The 23,820-nt window shown below is 42.0% G+C and overlaps 1 protein-coding gene across 2 annotated transcripts in view; it reads right to left on the reverse strand.

Moving 5' to 3' along the window:
* DPYD (dihydropyrimidine dehydrogenase) overlaps window positions 1-23,820 on the reverse strand; it is a 3,662,673-nt gene that overhangs the window by 2,457,424 nt on the left and 1,181,429 nt on the right. For both annotated transcript variants that reach the window (XR_013594885.1, XM_078644210.1), the window contains exon 4: window positions 14,881-14,968. Coding sequence is in view for 1 of the 2 variants with exons in the window: in XM_078644210.1 (XP_078500336.1) it covers window positions 14,881-14,968 (88 nt within the window). In the remaining variant the exon portion in view is untranslated. The remainder of the gene's footprint in view (window positions 1-14,880; window positions 14,969-23,820) is intronic.

Below are 23,820 nucleotides of genomic sequence, written 5' to 3' on the forward strand. Positions count from 1 at the left end.
TCGACCTATCCCAACTTAACAGTCATTGGGAAAGTAGGCTCACCGAACACCTCCCCTTCCCCCTCCCTCCCATTTTTGGCTCTAAGTTTGGTCCCCATACAAAAAAGATGAAGTTGGCGCGGCAATGGTTGATCATGTCTCTCCTTTCCAGGCCAATTTTGGCTTCAGTCAATAGTGAGATTCAGGTAAAGTACAGGCCCGTCTTATTATAGTAAGCCCAGAGCTCCCCACAGAGACCAGAGTTAATCTGTATAGAAGTGTTCCAGCAAGTCCACAAAGGGGCACCCCTCCCCTCAACAGGGACAGTCAGTATATTGGTAGTGAACGATTCTATGCTTCTTCCCCAGGGGAGATATAATCTGTTAGTCTATCTCCAGGCATCATCATTGTTTTCCTTTTTTACCCACAGTGCGCCTTAGCACCGGAGCCCTCCATTGTCCTCCAAGCCCTCAAACCATTTCCACGCTGTCTCTGGTGTTGTGAGAAACCAAACTTTACCTTCTGAATCAACCCGTAGGTGAGCCGGGAAGAGCATTGAGTACTTTGCCCCTTATCTCTTAATGCTTTCTTCACTGGTAAGAAGCTGAGTCTCAGCCTCTGTGTCTTTAGGGTAAAATCCGGGGAGAAGGTGATCTGTGCATTTTCAAATAGGACTGTTGGAGCAGTGCGGCTCTTTGGAGTATCACATCATGATCTCTATAGTCAGTCAGTCAGTCAATTGCACTTTATTCGATTCGTTAAAATCATAAAAGCAATAAAACATTTATATACAATATAAAAACACTTATTTCATAAATATACACAATCATTGCAAAATCAGTGATAGGACATATTAAGGACAAATGCAAATCTAGAAGTATTGTAGGTATTTCAATGAGTTGCAGGCTCAACTGTACAGGATCCCTTAGTGGGCACTTTTAATTTAATTCTGTAGGCCGCCACTAAAAAACTGGCCACACAAAAAATAACACGAGTGCTACGTAAAGACTGTAAATAGACATAGGCAGGCCTTACTTGGATAAAACCTGCCTCTCTTAACAGAGGTGCCAAATATTTCTTTCTAGGTGCCATGTACAGGCTACAAAACATAATAAAATGCATGGAATCCTGTGCGGTAAATTCATCACAGCTACATGGGGGGCCGCTTCTCGGCTTGCACCATGAGTGGTGGGAGCCTAAGGAGTAATGTATTAGATTAAATCTAAATTTGATTAACAAAAACCTGTGAAATGGCTTAGTTACAATTCTAAGGTACGGCTCAAGGGAAGGCGAGCTTAGTAATGAATAATGTTGTCTGACCGTTGGTTTTGTCAGTTCCTGATCTTCCCGAGCTACTCTTGCCACATCCAAGAAGTTCTTTTTAGTCCAGATCATGTCCTCCCGCCTAATGCTGGAAGGAACGTTATAAAGGTCTGGACGTCCTAGCCGTGCAAAGGTGTATCTAATATATTCTAGCCATGGAATTTTCAATGCATGGTCTAATGACATGACATTCGACAAGATGGAGTGGTTAAGTGTTAACTCGTCATTAAGCCATGTCTTAAGCCAAAATAATAGGGGGGGCATTCTGATTCTGTCGGTAACATAGTCAAGACCCACCTCACCATGAATTGAAAATGTTGGAGTGAACTGGGAGATGGATAGCAGGCGTCTCAAAAATGTATTTTCCGCCTTTTGTATCGGTTCTTGTGAAACAAAACCCCATAGTGGAGAACCGTACATGACTATGGAAATACATTTAGAATCATACATTTTTAATACGGCATCCATAGGCCTGGCTCCCAGCCTATTAGAAAAGCTCAGCAAAGCTGAGGATGCTCTTACCATAGATAAACTTTTAGCATTTATTTGTGGGCCCCACGTGCCCTTCACATCAAAGATTACTCCCAGATAAGGAAACACTTCCACCCTCGACACGGCTTCCCCCTTACAGGAAAAATATATATTTTTCCTCTTGTTTCTGTGTTGGCCTACCACCATAGTATGTGACTTGTGCGCATTGATCTTTAGGTCCAACTGTTCCATAAAGTTACCAAAAGAATCAAGCAAACGCTGGAGGCCCACCCCTGTGCGTGCTATCAGGACAGCATCATCCGCGTATAGGAGAGCTGGGATCTTCACTTCTCCTATACGCGGTACGTCCCCCTCAACTGCCTCTAGGTGTTTATCTAGGCCATTTATGTAGATGGTAAAAGGAGGGGGGCCAAGATGCAGCCCTGCCGCACTCCTCTTAGCGATTTGAAATGACTTGTGCATCTCCCTTCCTTCGTAACCCTCACTTGGGCAAATAGTTCCTGGTGTAAAGAAGCCAAAAAATGAACGAGTGGTTTGTCCACCCCCATCTGCACTAGAACTTCCCACAGTTTTGACCTATTCACAAGGTCAAAAGCCGAGGAGAGGTCCATGAAAGCTAAAAACAAAGACCCCTCCTTGGCAACTGTGTACTTAGATATTATGAAGTGCAGATTAGAGCAGTGGTCCACCGTGCCCCTTTTTTCTCTGAAGCCATATTGAGTGTTTGTTAGCCCCCCACACCTTTCGATGTTCTCTCTAAGTTTGTATAATAAAACTCTGCCTAAGATCTTAATCGCAGAGTCTAAAAGGGAAATTGGCCTGTAACACCCTGGATTGTCCCGCTGGCCTTTTTTAAAGATTGGCACGATGATAGAGGTGGACCAAGTGCTGGGAAAGACTTTGCCATTTGCGGCTATAAACACTTTTGTTAGGACCCCTGCCCATAGTCCTGGGGAGTGTCTGTAAAAATCAGCAGGGACGCCATCCGGCCCTGGTGCTTTCTTTTTAGAGGTCTCCACAATTGCTTTCTCCACATCCTCGGGTGAGAAGGACAAGGGAGCGCACTCACCCATCTCCCACAGAGCGTCCAGGGCTGCAATTTCGCTATTCCCGTATACCTCCCCGAAATGCCTCACCCACTTGTCGTCAGGAATAACACATTCAGTAAATGTGTTGTCCCCCTCTGAAAAAAATGGGTGGTTAACTATGGCCCAAAACTGTGAGCTATTGTGCAGGACCTCACAGGAAAGCAGATCTTCCCAGGCTTTCATTTTTATATCATTTTTCCTCCCATTTACAATTGCCTTATACTCCTTTCTTAATCTGGCCACCACTCCCCTATCTCTCGGGGTCGATTTTAAAGCTATCATTAGTGCCTTGTGGGCATTGGAACACTTAGCATCAAACCAGCTATGCTGTTTGAACCCACCCTGTAGAGGTTTAGCCGTTAGAGCTCCAGCAACATGGGAGCATATACACTCAAAGGCCTTCATCACCTCAAAGGGAGTAGCACGTTGGTCCTGGCAGGTAGCCATATGTCCTTCAATTGTGGGCAATAACTTGTCCATAAAATCTTCAGGGACCACTTTAGCCCAGTTAATCCTTCTTCCTTGGTCCACGAGACATAGGGTATGACCAATGGCCGAGGGACAGGGCTGAACCTCCGGGTGGACTCCCCATTGCATGATTAACTGAACCGGGTTATGGTCGCTGTGAATTGAGTCGAGGGCTTTATAGGACAATGCTCTATGTAGCAAGCCCGGGGTCATGAAGATGTAGTCTAAAATGGAGCCAGGGCCAGTGCCCTTATATGTAATCGTTCTGATCCCTCCCTCGCTAATACAGGGTTTGTATAGGTTCCGGCTAGCAAGGGCTTACTCGAGAGCCTCTCCTACCTTGGTATGCTCAAAGTGAGGTGTCACTATGCCCATTTGACCCTCCTGGTCGCCTAGAAAACATGATTCACTGCAAGGGTGTACATTAAAATCTCCTAATAAGATTATCTCATAATTAGTGCAATTCGTTTGACTGTACAAGGTAATACATTGTTGCAGATCAGCTACGTGGTCATTTCCCCTCTCCCTATCCCAAGAATTATAAAAATTTATGAAAAGAGTTATGTTATTTGATGGGGTGGTCCATTCGACAATTAGGATGTTTGGTGAAATGCTCGAGACCTTCTTAAAAGTGCCTTTAAGATTAAGGGAAAACAGAAAGACCAGACCACCCTTTGCCCTACCAGCAGAGCCAGGAGTTGCCGGGATAGAATAGGATGAGTAGCCATCTAGCCAGAAGTTGGATGATATATCCCATGCATCCTGACATGCTATAATGTCATAGCTACTAACAAAATCAATCCATGATGGATCCGCCCTCTTTGATCGTATCCCTGCTACATTCCATGTTATCAATTTGCAAACTGTTGCTTCGTCTGGATTGTGAGACTCTAGGGTAACTAACTGGGGTGGAGGTGATTGTCAATCAATTTCTTCAATATCGGAGAGGGGCGAGAAACGGTTACTTACTACTACCCCTCCTCCTGCCCTGTGAGTGTGTGTGTGTGTAACAAGTTTGGTGCGGTCTGTGATCTTAAATTTCCTCTATTTTGGTGCTCTATAGATCTTGTTGAACTTGCCCTGGTTCCTGCTGAGGACCTGGTTCTGCTGAGTGAGCCCGGGATTTCAATGCGACGATGTGTAGTGTGAGGTGGATAAAAGAACCCCAGTGGGACTGGTCTCATGTAGACTGCCCCCTCCAAGTCGGAACCATCCCAGAAGAGTTTATCAGCCTGGTCTGGTCGATCAAAGTTAACTACTACGCAGTCCCCCTGCACTAACTTGGGGCATTTACCGATCCAACCCGCCCTGTTGCAGATAAGACCCTGTCTGCTAATTGGGTCCCACCACTGCTACCTTCTGCGCACCATGACCTACCCTTTCTTAGTAGGTCGGTGGTAGTTTCCACCATGCCCTCTGCTAGAGCGGGCACGCCAATGAAGATAGCTACTAGTGGGGCTGCCTCCGGGAGTAGATTTAGATGCAGTTTACTTCCCCTAGTCAGCCTAATAGGAGCAGGTTTTCTTGGGCAGGTGTTATCATTTGTGTTAACTACTATGTTCCCCAGTAAGGAACCCTCCAAGCGGGGAAAAGTATTCAGTGAATTGGTAGGTCGTGCCCCATCGGGCACGATGTTCTCCCTGGTAAGAGGCGGATGGTGGTCCGTAGTTCTATTGGGCATATCGACAGCAGTGTGGATACCAGGGGCAACAGTGTCACCTTTTAGTAAAATTGGCACAGAAGAAAGATCTTTAACAATTTTGTCTAGTAAGGAACATTTCTTTAGAAGACCGGAGAGGCAAGTGTTCAAAGTGTCCACAATGTCTTTAGCAATATCTGCAATCAAGGGCTCGATCCTCGCACAAAAGAGCGCCTCCAACTGATCACCCATACTTAGATCAGTCCCCACGTGCGTGGTCGTGCTGGCCACCGCCTTCTTCCTCCTAACAGAGTCCCTTTTGGGGCTTTGGCCCGGGGTCAAATCCCTCTGGGTTGCTGGAGATGGTAACGTGTCGGTAGTTGGAGGACAATCCAGTACTGCCACCACAGGTTTGTTATTTGAGATGACCACCTCAGGTACTAGGGGGATAACAGAGCCTCTGCCAATGTCAATGAGTTGTGCTACCGTAGGTGATAAGGAGGACGAGAGCCCCAGTTCATGTTCGGCACTCGCTATTTCCTAGGTTAGCACCCCCACAGCCGAGGAAAGGTATGAAATTATGGACTCTGAATGTCTCGGCACCTTGGCCCTTTTACCCCCCTCCTCCACAGTAACAATGTTCTTTCGCTTACCCATTGGTAGATGTCAGGGGGCTGGTCCTGCCCTGCCTCTTTCTGCCTCTGATGGCCACAGATGGCCCACCCTCTGCCCGGGCTCAACCCGGCGTCGCCCGCGCTCGTCCCGCGACGCGGGAGGAGCAGCTCGTCTTTATGCGCCTCCGGGCGCGGGATTACGATGTGGCAAGCAGCGTCCCCGTCAGGCAGGCAGGGGACGCTGGGAATTGTGGTCCTTGCTCGCTCTCCCCTCTCAGCGGCCGCGAGTCCAGGAGCGGCGGCGGGTGAGGGCAGGGGTGTGCGCGGGAATCCGCGGGTCACCGGCAGTCATGCAGGTGAGTGAGCTGGAGTTGAGTAAAATGCCCCCGACGAGCTTGAGTCCCCGCTCCACCGCAGGAGCAGCTCGTCTTTATGCGCCTCCGGGCGCGGGATTACGATGTGGCAAGCAGCGTCCCCGTCAGGCAGGCAGGGGACACTGGGAATTGTGGTCCTTTCTCGCTCTCCCCTCTCGGCGGCCGCGAGTCCAGGAGCAGCGGCGGGGGAGGGCGGGGGTGTGCGCGGGAGTCCGCGGGTCACCGGCAGTCTGGCAGTCATGCAGGTGAGTGAGCTGGAGTTGAGTAAAATGCCCCCAACGAGCTTGAGTCTCTATAGTTAACGAGACACACTATGATGGTCTAAGCAGGGCCTCAGATCTGGACCCCACCCCCCCCTGCACCCGATGGGCCATTCCACTGAGAAGAATTTCGAAAGCCCCTTCGGCTGTAGATGCTTGAGAATGAGGTCTTCAATGAATAGATCTGTTGCTGGTCCCTCTGCCCATTCAGGGACCCCCAGAATTTGAACATTGTTGGGTCTCGATCGCCTTTCTTAGTCTTCAATCTGGCCTCCCTGTTAGATTTAAGTGCTTGCATTTCCTCATTTGAGCCGTGAGAGCTGTAGCGCTTTGGAATAAAGTCTTAATGGAGTCTTTTACTTCTTGTACTCTTGTCCCAATATTGCGTAGCTCTACTCGGATCAACAAGACCTCCATCGTGACTGAGTTTATCTGGCTCTCCAAAACCATTTGTACATCCTGAATGGCTGCCATGATATCGTGGAGGGAAAGTGTACGCTCATAGGGGGTTGATGGAGACTATAGAGTAGGTGTTCACAAGGGATTTTGTGGGTATCCACTCCTTTCAGGAGTGTGAATGTATCCAGTTTCGTTTGGTGGCTGCTCTTCATGTTTTTCCCTCCTGTCATATTGGAACAAGACCTCAGGTGAGTTTGCAGTGTGGGCTAAGTAGGACCCAGGGATAACCACTGCCACCCACCAGGAGTCACTGAAGCAACCATTGAGGCCTGTCAGATTTTCCCCATGTCCCTGTTGTTTTTCCCAAGCATTTGGATGGTCTGCGAGCTGCTAGCGCCTAGGTCCCCTGCTGAGTGTCTCTACCAGCGTGGTTAGTTCTTCTTTTCCCCTTCTTACTGTAGGGATGGCCTCTGTCCACAGCCACGGTACTGGTCGCCGCTTTTTATCTCCCGTGGCTCGTAGGTTGCTCACTGGAGGCTTGTGAGCCAGCTTATATTCTTTTAAAATGTGCGCCCCTTATAGCGCTGTGGGTTCAATGGGTTTCCTCTTGTGAAGGCATGATATCAGTGGAGATGAGCTTCTGTTTTGTCTTGTAGTTCTTGGTCAGTAAGCATTATCCCACTTCCTCCTGAGTTTATGTTTGGAATTGGGGTCAATAGACTATCAAGCGGCAACTAGCCTAGATTTCCCCACTAATCCAGGCCTGTATTGTGTCACACTCAGTGGTCGTTTGTGGCGACATATTGGTCTAATTCTCTGGACCACAACGTCCATCACCGCCAATGTCACCTCACTTCCAGCGGAAGGGGGAACTTGCCGCCCCTACTGTCTATTCTTACCCACAGCTATGGCTTGATATATTTCTTCTCCCCCACCCCAGCAGTGGCTCCAGCTTACCATTAGTCAGGTGGGCTAGTCTCAATTTTGGGCCGGTCTCTTGGTGCCAGGCTATGTGTGGCATTCGGGGGATTGTGCCGGTACTTTGCCTAGATCGTCTGAGGAGGGGTAAAGGTGGAAGCCCCTTAGGATCGTAGCTTGGTCCCTCCACCTATCATAGCCACAGTTCTGTCCCCTTCACCACCCTGGGATGGTCCGGGAGACACAGCGCCTCCTAATTTTAAGCCGGGGATCTGCCCAGTCATCTAGGCCCCGCTCTGAAAGTCCACCTGGGTGATCGATGGACAGCCATTCGAGCGATCCGTGGCTGGTCCCAATACCTCACCATCTTCTCCTGCCTCATGTAGTGGGCTTTGGTCGGATTTGTTACAGATTTGAAGGGTCTTGGGGAGATCGAGGTGTGGAGCCACTTTAGGCAGCGCCCATCTTCATTCAGTGACCCACTTTATTACTGTTTAAAGTTTTTCACAAATACTTCACATTGCCTATGTGTTTAAGTCGGACTGCTCTTTGCCATGCTACTAGGGGTTGAACAAAGGTTCATTTAGGATTGGCTTATGCCTCACCCTGACAAGGAATGTGGTTGCTGCTTGACAGGGCTTTGCACCTCAGTCAACCAGCAGTCCAATTTCTTACAATAACAGATACAAGTCTGGAGATGTAGATATCTGTAGACTGCCAGTACTTTTTTCCTTGACTGTGTATTCAGCCCCAGGATACTATCCGTCACAGGATTATCAATCTCTTCACTGCACTGCAAATTGCTTACATTTTCTTTGGAATTTAAAGTAATTCCCTAGTTTTTACTAGAGCAAGAAGGCAAAAAAAATATGAGGAGGGAATAAAAACACAAAAGTGTAAAAGTTCAAGGTCTTTACAAAATGTCTATCGATTTCTACAAATGCAATCTTTTAATCAGGGTTTGCTATGCATTAAAGTTTGTAGACTTTTTAGAGGCATCTGGATCCCCTTGAACATAGTATGGTATGGAGATTCTCATAATTTTCCAAAAGGGGGCACATATTATTTCCCGAATATGAAGCTTTGCTTGATTGAGAATGTGTGAAAGGTGTATGGTAACACGTTGTTGAGCAGGCTAGAATACCTGTGCATAAACAAGAAAATATATGTAATTTACATAGTGTGACTTCGAAGAACGTACCTCTGCTTATTGCCTTTGTTGATATAAAATGCGCTTTGCATAATTTCCCCAGAGCAAAGCTATGTGTTGCAGTGCAATAGCTGCTGTCGGTCCATTGGGGTTGAGGTGCCAGGTCCCCCCCACCTTTTGCCCCTCACGAACAGTGTCTGTCTGGCTGAACAAAGGTCAGCCAGACAGACAGTGTTCATTTTCAGGTCAGGTAGGGCGGGCTCCTGGCTGCCTTAGCTGTAATTTGCTGGGCTGAGGAAGACACAGCTCCTGTGGGTGTGATCTTCCCATCAGTGACGAGGGGTAGCGTCACTGATTGCCTAGCACCTGGACGCTTCAATTTTAAGCCCGGAAGCACCCATGATCAAGTATCAATCAGTGACACTTCATCACAGAGTCTGGTGGAGGGAGCAGTCTCACTGACCCCATCCCACTCTGTGATGACGTTGGGACTGCTGCCTTCTCTTATTGCCTGACCTTAGGTGAGCCAATGCCTCCTGGGGCCTCCGAGAGGGAGCTGCAGGTAAGTGTGGGTTTAAAAAAAAATGTTGGTGTGTGCATGTATGTATGAATGTTAATCAGTGCTGTGAATGGATGTGATTGTGTGTGTTTGCGCACATGTGACTGCATGGCTGTGAGTGTGTATGTGTGCGTGTGCGTCCCATCTGCCTCCCTCCTAAAATTACCGGCCACAATTGTAGTGCAAGAAATGGGACCTTGATCTAGATTGTTGAAACCAAAGAGGCTGCTTTACACAGATTATTTTGCGAGGGATAGGTCGACTCACATGATGAAGTCAGCAAATAATTTGCTCTTCTGCATGAACTCAGGCAAAGCTGTGTGTATGCATCAGTCTGTTCTGTTGTAAGAAATGAGTTCCCATCAAAATCTCTTTATTTGGCTGACGTGCATTTGATTGGCGAAGAGCAGGTAACGTTCGTTCTGCTTGTCAACAATGTGGTCATTATTTCAAAGACCTCAATGGGGACTTCACCACCTCCTCATAAAGTCTTTGATTTTAGCACCAAATGGGACATAGTAAATACTGAAACAAAATATAAAATCTGGCTCTACCCTTCTACAATTCCTTTCAGCAGAACAACCCCTTAGGGCGTATTTTTCTGCAATTTTTCCCTTATTTTGGGGTGTGTTTATGGATGATACAAAATCTCAAGTCAGCTAGCTAAGAGCTGAGGCGTAAAGGTGTTGCCTTGAAAAGAATCGTTTGGAAAGCAACATTATCATTTTCATGAGAATACAAAGCTAAACCTATAATTGCAAGTGTTTGTGGGGTCTGAATTCCTTTGCGAAGTGGCTTCTCTTGTTTTTCTTAAGTGCACCTCTTCTGATATTATATAGTGAACAGAGCCACAGCCCAATCATGTTCAAAAGAGTACTCAAGTAATTGTGGTTTTGGACCAAATTGTAAATTCACCTACTCATTCAGCCTCCCTGAAATATTAGGTGCCCAAGAACCATCCTCTTCTGATGGCTTTCCATTACGCACACTACATTTATTATATTGATTTGGTTGCATTTATGATCAGACCACACCTTTTTATCAGCAAATTCTAATTGTATTATTTATTTGTTTATTTATGTACATTTGTGTAATGGCCTGAAGGTGCTAGGCTGCGTTGCAAAAGAGGAGACAGTGATACACTACAAACTACATCTGTATAAACAAAAAGATGAAAACATATGTACACATATGCAACAACGGAGAAAGTAGTTAAACAGAAGAATTTAAATAGATGCTCACAGGAAGTACTTTTGAAAACGGAGAAGTTTCAGATTTAATTTAAAGCCGTTGTCAAGAGTAATAGTTTGCTGTAGATCTCGGGGAAAAGTTTCAACTTTTTATCACAGTACCAGTTAACTAATGTGCCACTGCACACTCAATTATGAAAGTTTGAGGTTCTGAAAGTAGTGCTTCATCGCTGCACAAAGATCTGGACTGAACAGAATCACAGAAGCACTACTGCTGATAATTTAAATGTCAACTATTCTGAAAACATTAGTACATCAATATCTCTTCACAAAGATAACTGGGTCATATAATCGTATATGAATTGGTTGGGGTTTGAAGAGAGGTAGAATGTCTATATGAATTCTGATATGGACTTTTGCCAGTGGCTTGAATTAGCAAAGAATGGGGTGGATTATATTTGCTCTCAGAATTATGGTGTCTTTTAGCAATGCCCTAGAGTAAGTTTCACACTACTTTTTGTTTTGACCTGCATATTCTTGTCTCCAAAGGAAATCTTCAAGTTACTAATAATTACAAGGCACAGAGATATACCTTTTTTTTTTGGAAACCTGCCTTCTCTGTGCCCATGGTATTTGCTGTTCCTAAGAGCCTGATGTATAAAAGGGTGTTGCGCATTTTGGGCCAGATGTAGGTAGGCTTTTACCGGTCGGTAACGGCCGAATTCGGCCGTTACCGACCGGTAAAAGGCATTTGAGATGTAGGGGGCAGAATCGGTAAATTTACCGTTCTGTAAATTTACCGATAGGTAATTTTACAGAATCTGTAAATATACCGGTCGGTAAATTTACTGACCGGTATATTTACAGAATCTGTAAAATCGATATGTAGGTGGGACTCTTATGAGTCCCACAAGGCCTTAGAAATCGGTATTTTACCATCAAATTCAATTTGATGGTGAAATACCGATTCAGGTGTGCATGCAAATGTGCGCATGCACACCTGTGCCATATGACAGTGCCTGCCATATGGCCCCCGAACCTTTTTTGGGGGTGCTAGAGGGTGTCAAAGTGACACCCCCTGCACCCTTGCCAAAAATCTGTATTTACCGATCGGTAAATACCGACCTGTAATGCCCCATTCATTCCTATGGGCTTCATAGCCCATAGGAATGAATGGAGCATTACAGGTCGGTATTTACCGAATCGGTAAATACCGACTTTTACCGAATCGGTAAATAAACATCTGGATTTCCCTACATCTCCCCCCTTCATATTTACCGACTTTTAAATACCGAATCGGTAAAATTCGGTATTTAAGGGTCGGTAAATATGCTTTACCTACATCTAGCCCTAAGTTTCTATGCTAGAGGCATTGATACATAATGGCCTACGTGTGCAAGGCTCTCTAGAAGAGAGTGAATTACACACTTTTATGAAAGTAGGAAGTAGCATCTCTTATTGTGAACCTACCTGCAAAACACTTCACATCTGGTTTAATTTTCCTTTAATAATTAAAAAAATATATAAAGTGTGATGTTGTCCTTTATTTAAATAAAATCAAGCATTAAAAATTCCTTTATTTTGATTCAATACTGTGCTTCAAGCGTTCATATATTGTACATATTTAAAGTTTTTGTAACTATCAAGATTAAGAAGAAGAATTAATTTAGCACTTTATGATGAATTTTGTGAACAACTATTTAATGGCTGCTTTCAAAATATTTCTAAATTCACATTGGCATTATGAAGTGAAACCATGAACCTTTGCCATTGTCATCATTCTGATTTGTTCATAAAACGCGGGATGAGCACTCAGAACTTTGATGTATGAGCCACTCAATAAAAATATGTAAGATATTTCAGAAAATCTGTTATTGACATTCATTCTTCGCCTTGATTAATGCTACCTTCCATACTTAAGACAACATTGCTTTCACAGAATAGGCTTAATGCCTATTTTTAATTCTGTGTCTTGCACCTGCCCTGTTTTGAGCAATCAAAATAATAGTTGTTATGGTCACCACAACCTTGCACTGTAATTCTTTTAGAGGTCTCCTGTGTTTCAGACGTAATCCCTGCAGACATATGCATGTCAACTTCTCAAGAATTACAATTGCCTCCAAAAATAGTTCCTTGGAATTCTTCTTTGCATTGTCATATCTATCAGTGATCTTTTCTCAAATGTTGCAACAAAGGGAGTAGGTTAAGCAAATGTATTCTTCTGGACACTTTGGCCTTCCAGTGCCTCGTTCTCGAATTTCCCTAAATTAGATTGCATGTGAGATGCCCACTAAATGCATCCTATTAGAGGCCAGTAAACTGGATATGTATTTGAAACGTCCTGTTGCAAACAAGCCATTAAGCTAAGTTATTGTCCTGTGTAATGGATAAAGTAAATGGCTAAAAAAGCTACGAAGGTCTAAACCATGGTTATAAAGGTAACTGAGAACTGCATATTTTTGCAATGTATATCCATCCATCCACTTGCAGAATACTATCAACAACTCTTTCTAAAGCAGCATGCATTTTTTCTTGGTGACATTAAAAAACACAAATACCACCTCCATAGATGCAATTTTAGTCTCAATAGTTAGAAAGCAATGGCTACAGTCACTGTCTTTTGTACACATGGTCGTGGTAAAATTGAATTTTGTTGGCCATGGAATCCATCTAATCCGTACAAATTGATATAGCATTCACTTCAACAAGCTTCCCATAAAAAGAAGGTCATCTTCTTACATTAGAAGATTATATTTTCTTTATGGTCCAGTTTCTACGAGGCCTTCCAGGATATATAAGAATTCTCCTTCATGCCACGAGTTGCGAAATTTAAATGATGGATCTCAGGGACTGTGCCCTTAGATGGATTAGCTTAAGAGTAGTGGGTACTCACCATATTGCATCAATACCATTATTAAAGCATAAGCCCAAATCTACACCTATCACTTAGACTAAACGTTGCTCTCGCATTTACTACCGTCTTTGACCTGTATCATAACCTCCCACTAATTTTAACATTTTAATTTTAAGTTTTACAAATTTTTGCTTGGAAGATGTTCAATTTAATCACCTATTTCATAAATACCAGATGAAATGGGTGCCCCATAACAGCAATGAAATAGAATTTTAAAAGGGATGTATACTAAGTCTCCATTAAGAATCTATTCCTCGAACATTGCTGGGGGCCATGGCAGTGATTGGCTTGGAGATGTTGTACAGAAGGACAGTACTGACTGAGTAAACTAGTGAGCCCGTCTTAGGTCATTGGCCATTGAAAGCATGGCCTCCAACATAGGTTCACAAGGGTTAGATCTCTGTTTAGTCAGGATAATATCTGCAGACCATATAAATGATTCAAATTTAAATTAACTCTGCACAATTTAATGCATTGTGAATATCTGAAAACATGGCATTGATTCTGACCTCAGGGGCTAATGTTTGATGCCACAGACCTGACTAAACAAAACAAAATGTGTTAGCTGTGCCAGACAAAATCAACAGATATCACAGATTAATGAGAATACTATTTTGCTGTGGACACAATGTATTTTATTTATTTTATTTGTGTTTATTTTGAGAGTTTTATATAGCGCTGACTAGACCCGGAGGTATCAGAGCGCTTAACATAAGGTTCCACAGAAATTACAAAATTACATCAGTTACACATCACATCAGTTAATAGAAAAGCATTTCAAGAGTAGAAGACAAAATAAATGGAGCTAAGAAGGGTAAGTGAGGTATATATAAATATATGCGACACATTAAAGAAGAACGAGAAGGGGAGGCAAATAGAACGGAGAGGGGGAGGGAGAAGGGAGAGGAGGAGGAGATAGACGGTATGAGAGACGAAGGGAAAGTCTGCACAATGACCGACTGGGTAGGTGACGGCTGAGGAGGGAATCCACAGCCAGTCTCCTCTTTAGCTCTCAAGGTAGCTCCATCGGGCATCGGTCAGATAGCTAGGTCTCAACAGATGAGGGAGAATTCACAGAAGAATGTCCAGATGTGTAACAGGATGGGAACGCAGAATCAATTGGCTGAGGGCAAAGGTCAGGAACTGGAAAGGAGATAGGTAGAGTGGATTGGGGTAGGAGGAGTAGGAGGGCAGTATGAGGGGGAGGAAGGAGATAAGGTCAGGAGAGACGAAGGAGAGACTGCCCAAAGTCCGGCTCGGTAGGAGATTGCCGAGGAGTCGGTAGACTGCCGAGAATGTATAATGGCTGATGAAAAGAATTACATCAAATACACATAGGAAGCAATACTTTTTTTTTAATGAAAAATACTTCCATGAGTGAATATCAAAGAATCTTATTACATGATACCAATTGGTAGAAAAGAAATAAAAATAATAAATAAAAAAATCAGTCAGGATTCAAATGCAACAAGTGTGTTAATTGTGGGGTTTGAAAAAGAAGACTGGAATTTACCTTGTTGGCAATACTTGTGATGAAAGCCTTGATGTCCAGGTTAGTTGGGCAGCTCTTCTGGCATGGAGCATCCACACACTTCAAGCACCTATGAGATATTGTCAACATTTTAGAGAATATGGCAACAATTCACAACAAAACAGACAGATGTTTGACAGAATTTAGGGGGTTATTTAGTCATTTGTGGCCAACATATCTGCAATATTTTGAGAGCATACACGAGTAGGGCGAACGTCCCATATCTAACATTCTTCAATTAACCAACTTGGTCTCAATGGAGCATTTTATGATTTGACATATGCAAGGATTTTTGTAAACTGCTGGTTTAACTAAGGACTGCTTATCTCCCCTAAAAGAGACAAGCACTGGCTAAGACAATAGGTCTGGCAACCGATGGAAACAAAGGCATGTCTAACTGTTGCTTGCATGCTTCAACACATCGAAACCAGGCCCACTGGACTTGGCCTTCGTTGACACTAATACTCATGGTGAAAAGCGTGCACGCATATCCTCTACTACAAATATAAATACGTGATTTATTTTATTGGTATTCACTTTCACTAGTGATACAAGCTTGCAGTGTCGCAGGCTCTTGTCTGCTATCTCCACAGACAGTGAGGAGGTATTTGTTTTAAACTTGAAGAAATGCACCTCAACATAAAAGATTCTATAAAAAAATTATTTTAAAATTATAATGAGGCATTCTATATTTTCCATTTGGCCTTCAGGTGGAGAGAGTAAAGTGGGAAACGGGGTAAAGTCGAGATAAGAATCACAGAATATTTTCATACCCATTATCTGCAAGACAAAGGCAGACTGTATTGCCTGTAGGTTCTGCTTGTGGGAAGGAGCAAGCAAAATTTGGATGGAGCAGAAAAACTACACACATGATATTTTCAGGTTAACACTGTTTATTTTGCATCTACCATATTTTCTCCTCTGGGTGAACCCAAGATGCGACTGACAAGGTCTAAACGCAACGACATACGGTAGGCTGATCTAAATAGGCCAGTTGCTAAAGGCTGACCCAAACCCACTCTCCACTCTATATTTTGCAATCAATAGGTAGTGCAGACATCTGCAATTGCAAGCCAGAACTAAAAAGGAATGATGAAAGCGAAACATCAGGTTGAACACAAAGTCCAAGTGTTTGACAAAATGGTGCTTCTTCACGTGTCTGTGGTATTTTCTGAAATCAGCTTCAGGACAAAATAACATTTATTTCAAAGCTTAGAGATGTCTTGCATCGTTCAGTCTGAGAACAGGACAATGTGTCAGATAAAAAAATTATAATACCATCATTTCATGATTCACTGTTCCACTGACATTTCACGTATATATACATCTATAAAACATGCTAGACCTTGATGAGAAGAAGCAATTGTTGAATCGTATTTTTATTCACGTTATTACGTACCACTTGTCGAATTCATTAAAGCTCCCTTAGGCAAAACAGGTACTTCAACTCATATGGAGAGGCAGCAATGTCATTATCTAGATGCTTCCAAAATAAACTGAGAGCATATTTAAAATGATGTGTTTGAGTATCAGAGTACGAAATATAACTGGTAGTAACATGCTCTAACCCATGATGTAATGCCTCTTCAGTTACGGATTGTTAATTAGTTCTCATAGAGTACATTACTCAAATTACAATACCGGATATAATCAAATATTACTTTCCAACTTGCATATCAGTTCTATCATAAGGGAATCCAGAGTTGTGACACTGTGACAACTATTATAATTATTCCAAGAGTTTAAATAATACCCAAAATATTTGTCTTTAACTTCATACAACCTCAAAGTCATTTTCTTAAGAGTCAGCTCAAACTGTGAATGTGTCTATGTGGTATTTTGTGTCTCCAAACCAGCACAATATTAAGAGTACATTTAAAAACAGATAGCAGAAGGTCATAATAATGGGTTCTCCTTGGATTTACTAAAGGCTGCAGACAGACTTGGTCTCAACATTTCGGTAACAAATATTCTACTCCCTCTCAAGTCAAGTTGCCATCTAGGCCTGATCTGCGCTCTCAGGTAAATGTAGATTCTGTGGAGCTTAGGTTAGCCCTTTTTTCCCTAGATGGCAGTAAGGAAGCAATCTTGTCCCTGAAACCCCTAAAAGCACCCATATTAGACCTCCTTCCGGTGATTTGTACTCCTGGTGTGGGCCACCAACTTTACTGTTCTTTCCCTGTTTCAAGCCGGGTTTTGAACCAAGGTGGGAACAGTGGATCTAATATTCAGATTCATATTGATACTTTGGAAGCATATTAAGATCCATCTTTCTGTCGTCTTAATTGATCTGTGAATAGCTTTCGATTTTGTCCCAGAGCTTGTCTCTTGGACTCTCTGGTCAATGGCTGGTCCTCCCACCTTGGTAGGGTTCTTGGTGCGACTACATAAGAATAATTTTGCTCAAGTGTGGTGGGGCTAGGATGGTGCATTAACTGAGAGGATTAACATAACTAGGGGGGGGGTGCGACAGGGATGCGTTCTTACACCAACACTTTTTTCCCTGAATATTAACAATGTGTTTAATTACCTCCATGATTGTATTAATGATGATCCTAAACTTGGTGGTGTCTACACCCTTGGCCTGTTTGCCGACGATACGCTGCTCATTTATAGAACCCCTGTTGGTATCCAGAATCTTTTAAACAAATTTCATGAATTTTGTAATCACAGGTGTCTTGATATCAATGTTAAGAAAATACAATTAATGGCCCTACGGCCGCACTGATCCCTTCTGAGAAACTTGACACTGAGGACCACAGTACTTGAGGAAGTTAAGCACTTTGATGATATGTGTGTTAGTATCAGCAGCTCCTTATCGCGGTCCCCCAACATTGATAAGTCTAGGGCTGTTTTACTACACAAATCAGCAGCCATTGGAAGGATTACAGGGATTCCACTCAGAGTGCAGTATCTCCAGTATTGAGGTCTATAAGGCTGCTGTGCAGTCGGCTGCACGTTATGGGGCTGATGTTTGGGGCATAGGTTCTTTGGACACCCTTAGAGCTAGAGAAAATAATTTCATAACGTCCTTAAGTTTTCTTCCTCAATCTAAACCATTTGTCCCCTTGTGCTTTGATCTAGCTCCCAAGCGGATTGGTGAGCCAGCTGCTTTGAGACCACTGGTTTATTGGGTTAAGATATGGTCTTGTCCTGAGCTTGAATTGTATATGCAAGGCTTTTGTGAACTTGTCCATTACACAAGGACGCAACTGTTCCTTGGCTATTTTTCATCACAAAATGGCTCTTTATTTTAGATCTGAAAGCCTTGTGGAACAACCCCTCTGCTAACAACTTTCCAATGTAAGTTCTTGTGAAGAAAGTATGATGGGGGTACCAATCTGAGGTTTAGCTTCTCTTTTTTTAGCTTTTAAGAATTTGCATTTCTTATTTCTTTTTGCTATATTGAATCTCGTTTGTTCTAAATTTCTCTCTTTTTTGTACAGCTTAGTATAGTTGGGGAATTATAGGTTTGTATAATCTTTCTGTGGTTAGTTCTTTGTATTGAAATTATCCTCTTTTATTTTCTTTCCTCGGTGTATGTTGAGGGTTGCGATATATATACATGAAAACCTCTTTGTAATGGTTTGGTTTCTCTTTATTCTTTAGCATGAAAGTTCTGATTCACATAAATACATATTCCTTTATGTTCTTTTCTTTTTGCTTAATAAGTTTCACTTACTTCACATTCTTCGGTTTCGGCATGTGGAATGCTTCATGTATATGTTAATACAGGTTCTAGTAAATTCTCGGGCTGCTTGCAACATGGATCGCTACTCTCTCTGACAAGAATTCTTCTCATGAAGAGTGACACTATTCTCCAAGAAACACTATCTTCAAACTGGGGTTTCTCTAAATTCTGAATTGCAAATGCACTGTTATTGTCACTGCTCTACGCATGAAAATACTTTGAAAAACACAGTTCGAGTGCATAGCACGTAATTCACGCATGCACATGAATGTGAGCCTCAGTTTTCATGTCCCAAAAAACTAGACCGCATACTATAACCTTTCAGTGCTGCAGCGGCCATATTGGGGATTTCACTGTAACTGTCTTGCATTTTTCAGAATTCCATATGGGAATGTAGCTTCCTCTAAAATATATATATACTGATGTTGAGGTATTTTACATTCTTAACTACTCTTTTGAATTACAGAGCATTACAATTCAGGGTATTCTTGACAGTAAGAGCAGAATGCAGGAGGCAAGTCAACAGTGACAGCGGTACTCAGGGGCAGCTTCTCCAGTGGAGTGAAGGAGCATCACCCCACTTAAATTACCCCCAAAGATAAAAAAATAAAATGGTAGTTCTTTAGAATTTAATTTGTTACCTTCCCACCCTGAACTGAGCATCAGGACTGGGGCAGGGTTGCTGCTGAATGACAGCCGTTTGTGGACTTTTCAAAGTGAGCATGTCCCTTGAGTTGAGGGGTTATGTTATATTTTAATATTTATGATTCATGAAATCATACTTTTAACTGCTTTTATGGGCTGCAACTGCAACAAAGTACCATTGGTACTATTATTACTCTATGCATTAACTCCAGTATTAGACATGGCTGACCTTTAGGTTTTTGTCAATGGTTTGTGTTGTGTTTCTCTTTTCTGTGTAACTAGGCTAGTAGGGAAGTCTTTCATGTAACATCTTCATGTGTGGGAGACTCTTAGGAGTGTTGGTTTTATGAATTCATTAGCCTAATGTATTGTGTTTTAACTTGTATTTATTGTACAACGTTTATTGCCTACGGCCGAAATAAAGTATTTTCTACACTTGAAAAGTTTACTACAGCCATTCGCACCAAGTTATCAAGTATCAAAGTAGACTTAACAGGCTGAAAAATTTAAAGGAAACAGTTGTGTGCTTAAGATTCACCTCCAAACACTTTGAAGTATCATATCACCATCATCTGGATTTACGGCTTGAAGGTAATCCTAATAGGAACCACCTTTTAACTTTCCTCAAAATGGTTCACAGATGTGAGGAGCCAATTACATCTAGACTGGTGGCCTCAAAGTCCTTACTAACTACTATCTCATCTCCTGCCTAACTTTTTATATGAGGATCCTGAAATAAGCCATCAATTCTCAACTATCTAGATATCAAGAAGATAATTTGACTTTCGAGAAAATCACAGGATGGAAACCACAGCCTTACCCCTTCCTGATGCCATATTTAATCATTCTAGATCAAGGAAACTGTGCCACCTTCTTACTTTTAGATCCCTCTGTAGCTTTTCAATTGGTCCCCCACTCCATACTCATCGTGCCTCATGCAGACTGAGAAATGGTAGACCTAGGATAGCTTAAACCTTTCTCATCAGACAGATGTCAATCCATCTCCCTTCCTGCTTTTCAATTGTCCAATTCCTGTATAGCGTCCCTCAGGAACCATCACTTAGTCCCAACTCTGTTAAACATCTACATTGACCCTTTCTCAGCATCGATTGGATCATTCAATTTCTATAGTTTTTCACATGCCAATGATGCCCAGATTGTATTTTCCATCTCTGACAATATCTTGTTGACACATGTTATCTTCCATGCCTGCATTCAGCAGTTATGACTTGGTTGAACTATAGCTGGCTGAAAATCAACAGCGGTAAAACAGAGATCTTAATGTTTGTCTGTCAAACTTCTATTTAGTCCACTGACTCCAGAGCTAGTTTTGACACCCATATCCATTAGCTGCACTGGAAACTTAGGCTTTAATTTTGATTCTGGTCTTTCTTATGCCCCTGAGTTCATCTATGTACCATCTACTTCACTATGCTGGGAATGATTAGGAAACTCTTCCCAGTACTCCTTCTTGGATAAACAAATATGCAGACCTATATATCAGCTCGACTATATTATGGCAGCTCACTAAATCTAGGTCTGTCTAGTGAATTTTAGTCTGGTTGAGTCGAATGTGGCAGCATGGCTACTTTTCAATCTGTATTGAAGTTAACTAGTTTGTGTATTTCTCACACATCCTCACTGGCTCCTGGTCCAGAAGCACTGTACGTTCAAGGTATCCTGCCTAGTTCACAGAACCCTTTTCTCCTCAGGCTTAATTTCATCTGCAACAAACTCTCCCCTTACTATCCTGTCTGTCCTTTAAATTCATTGGCATGCACCCTCATGACAATTGCCCAATTCATAGGTTGCTTCGGGTTGGAATATGCGCTACTACGTTTTTTTTGTAAGGTTATTTGCTTTGTTTATAATAGTTGATGTGTGCTCCCGGGGCAGCGTCTTCACTCTAGACGTCTTTGAACGAAATCAGATTTGCACTTCCTACATGGAATGTGGCCCCCCTGGGCACTACTTCTGGTCCTTCAAAATAGGCTCTCTTTTTCTTTTTATAATAAAGGTAGTCAATTGCTTGTTGAATTCACAAGAGTTAATGTATTTTATTCATACATTATATTTTCATTTCAGAGTACTTTCACATCTCATAGTATGTGGACTATTGCTTCTAATGCATTTCGGGTATTTTGTACCCTTCTTCAGGGATTAGTCCTAGGATGAACGTAAACAACATGAGGGACTGTGTTCTTAATTAAACATCATTCATATCTATTATGTATGATGCTACAGTGAATCTAAATGTTATGAAGTTTTGTGGTTACATGCAGTTGAGGTTAAGAACCATTGTGCGTGGTGTTTCATTATCTATGCAAACGTTGAAAGTCGACTGGCTAATGTTTGGCACAAGCTGGCATTAAAACAGAACTTAAAACAAAAATGGTGATGGGGTTAGAAAACGTGGTATATTGCAAGAAAAACATGATACAATGCAGTAACCGGTAGACATAGGAAGTTAAAACAACTGTCGAAATCAGTGATGTTTTTGGTGTACGGTAAAGACAGTCCTAAGAAAGACTTAGTGCTAGCGATAAATCATAGTGGTGTTGTTAGAGGTTTGTGCACAAAAGAGGTGATGCACATCTGATCCAATTCATAGGTTGCCATAGGGGAGGATGAGGTATTTCTTATCTGGCACTAAAATTGTACCACTCTCTTCCCTTCACCCCCTGAAACACATCTGCCCTATCACTTGTCAGAAAAAGAATGAAAAACTTGCTATATCAGTATTTGCAGTATTGTTCTGGTGTTGCCTTTGTGATTAGCTCCAAAATGCCCTCTTAGGTTGCAGATTGCTTCCCAAAACCTTTATTTGTTGATTCTTGGAATGTCATTATATAACTGGATCTTGAAAAAATTATTTTAGGTTTCCAGGGAGGCATCTATAATTGAATATCAGACAAAATGTGATTGAGACAGACTTAAGCCAAATCTATGTCGAATATTATTATTACGATTATTATTATTGTTATTATTATTATTAATAATAATAATAATAAGAAGAAGAAGAAGAAGAAGAAGAAGAAGATTAATGTTTTATTGTAGCTATTAATTCTGCAGGTGTGCCCTTTCTGTGCATCTTGAATATCAAGTATTATTTCTGTCACATTTAATTGTATTAATTTTATTTTCAGTGGGAGGTTAAGCTCTTAGTAAACTCTTGCTGAATTACATGTCATGACCCCAGATGTCTGCTTCAGATAAACTCACAGAGCATACTTCCTGGCCTACTTGTCTTTTTAAAAGTGTCACAAACATATTACCCTTATAAATAAACAATTCCTATTTCTCAATAATAAGTCACTATTAAGATTTGATTCTAAAGTTTACCTGTTACTGAACGCAAACAGACTTGTTATAATATCAATACAATATCAATACAAGTATAACTGTAAAGGAGAAAGATCTGAACCCATTATAACACGAGAAAAACCCCAACAAAGGCTTAACTGTGTACTGTTTGTGTACTGTTTGACTATCCCAAAACAGGCATGCAGCTCAGCCTTCTCAAGTGGGTAAACTCATGTTGGATCAGCTCATCCAGTCGAGATGTTTCATTTTAATTACATGTTTATAACAGTTTTTACTATTTTATAAATGTAATACTACATGTAACATAATATGAAGAATAAAAGTATTGATTGGATCCAGCTCATCATATATCTTCAGCCAGCCCTGGTCTCCTAGCCAACAGTAATTTACATGTTGATGTTTTTGAGCCGGTGCATACAGCGAAACAAAGGATACTGCCTAACTCTCTTCAAAGATGCACAATGGGCTTCTTGATATTTATACCAGACCTTAGGGTAGCCCACAGTCACCTTCTTACATGGAATTGATACTAGGTCAGTTTTCAACAACGACTAGTCTGCACTCCCACTTGATTTAAGCAATTCCACAAGCAGCTCTATTTGAACACTTTTATATGTAGTATGGTTTCTGACACCTTTTTGTATGCAGTGGGATGCACAACACTTACGTACGTGCATGATTTGAAAGTACGCCTTTTTCTGTATCTCTCTTGGATCTGTATTATTATTTAAACTTTCCCTAATGTTTCTTTTACCCTTCTTTCCCACCCCTCTTTTTTACAGAAAATGTAAGTCCTGATGATGATCCTTATATCGATACAAGGGATTGAAATGTCATTGACACACAATACTGTGACTATTGCATACATTGCTGATTTATAAGTTCAATAGCATTGGTATCAAAAAATTGTGACATAATCTTTGTAGCATTGTTGCTTGTCACTCCTGCTTAGAAATGTCTTAGTTGTATAGTGTCATGTAGATCCTATAAACCTATATAAGATCTGCATGCTTAGATAACATACACTATAGGTTGGGTGTCAGACGGATTCTAGACACCCCTACCGAATATGTTAGCCTGTTTACAAGCTAGCTCACATTACCACTAGAAACCCCTCTTACCAAGGAGAGAATAGTTCTTGGCAACTATCGAACATGACAACCCTGATCCCACAAGATCGTGGAAATAGTTTCACTTTTCGCTCAGTCACTCGTGCTTACTTTGTCTCAGAGAGATACACAGGACGTTTTTCAATAAGCATT

This window comes from Lissotriton helveticus, chromosome 1_1, assembly GCF_964261635.1.
Source record: "Lissotriton helveticus chromosome 1_1, aLisHel1.1, whole genome shotgun sequence".
Lineage (NCBI taxonomy): Eukaryota > Metazoa > Chordata > Amphibia > Caudata > Salamandridae > Lissotriton > Lissotriton helveticus.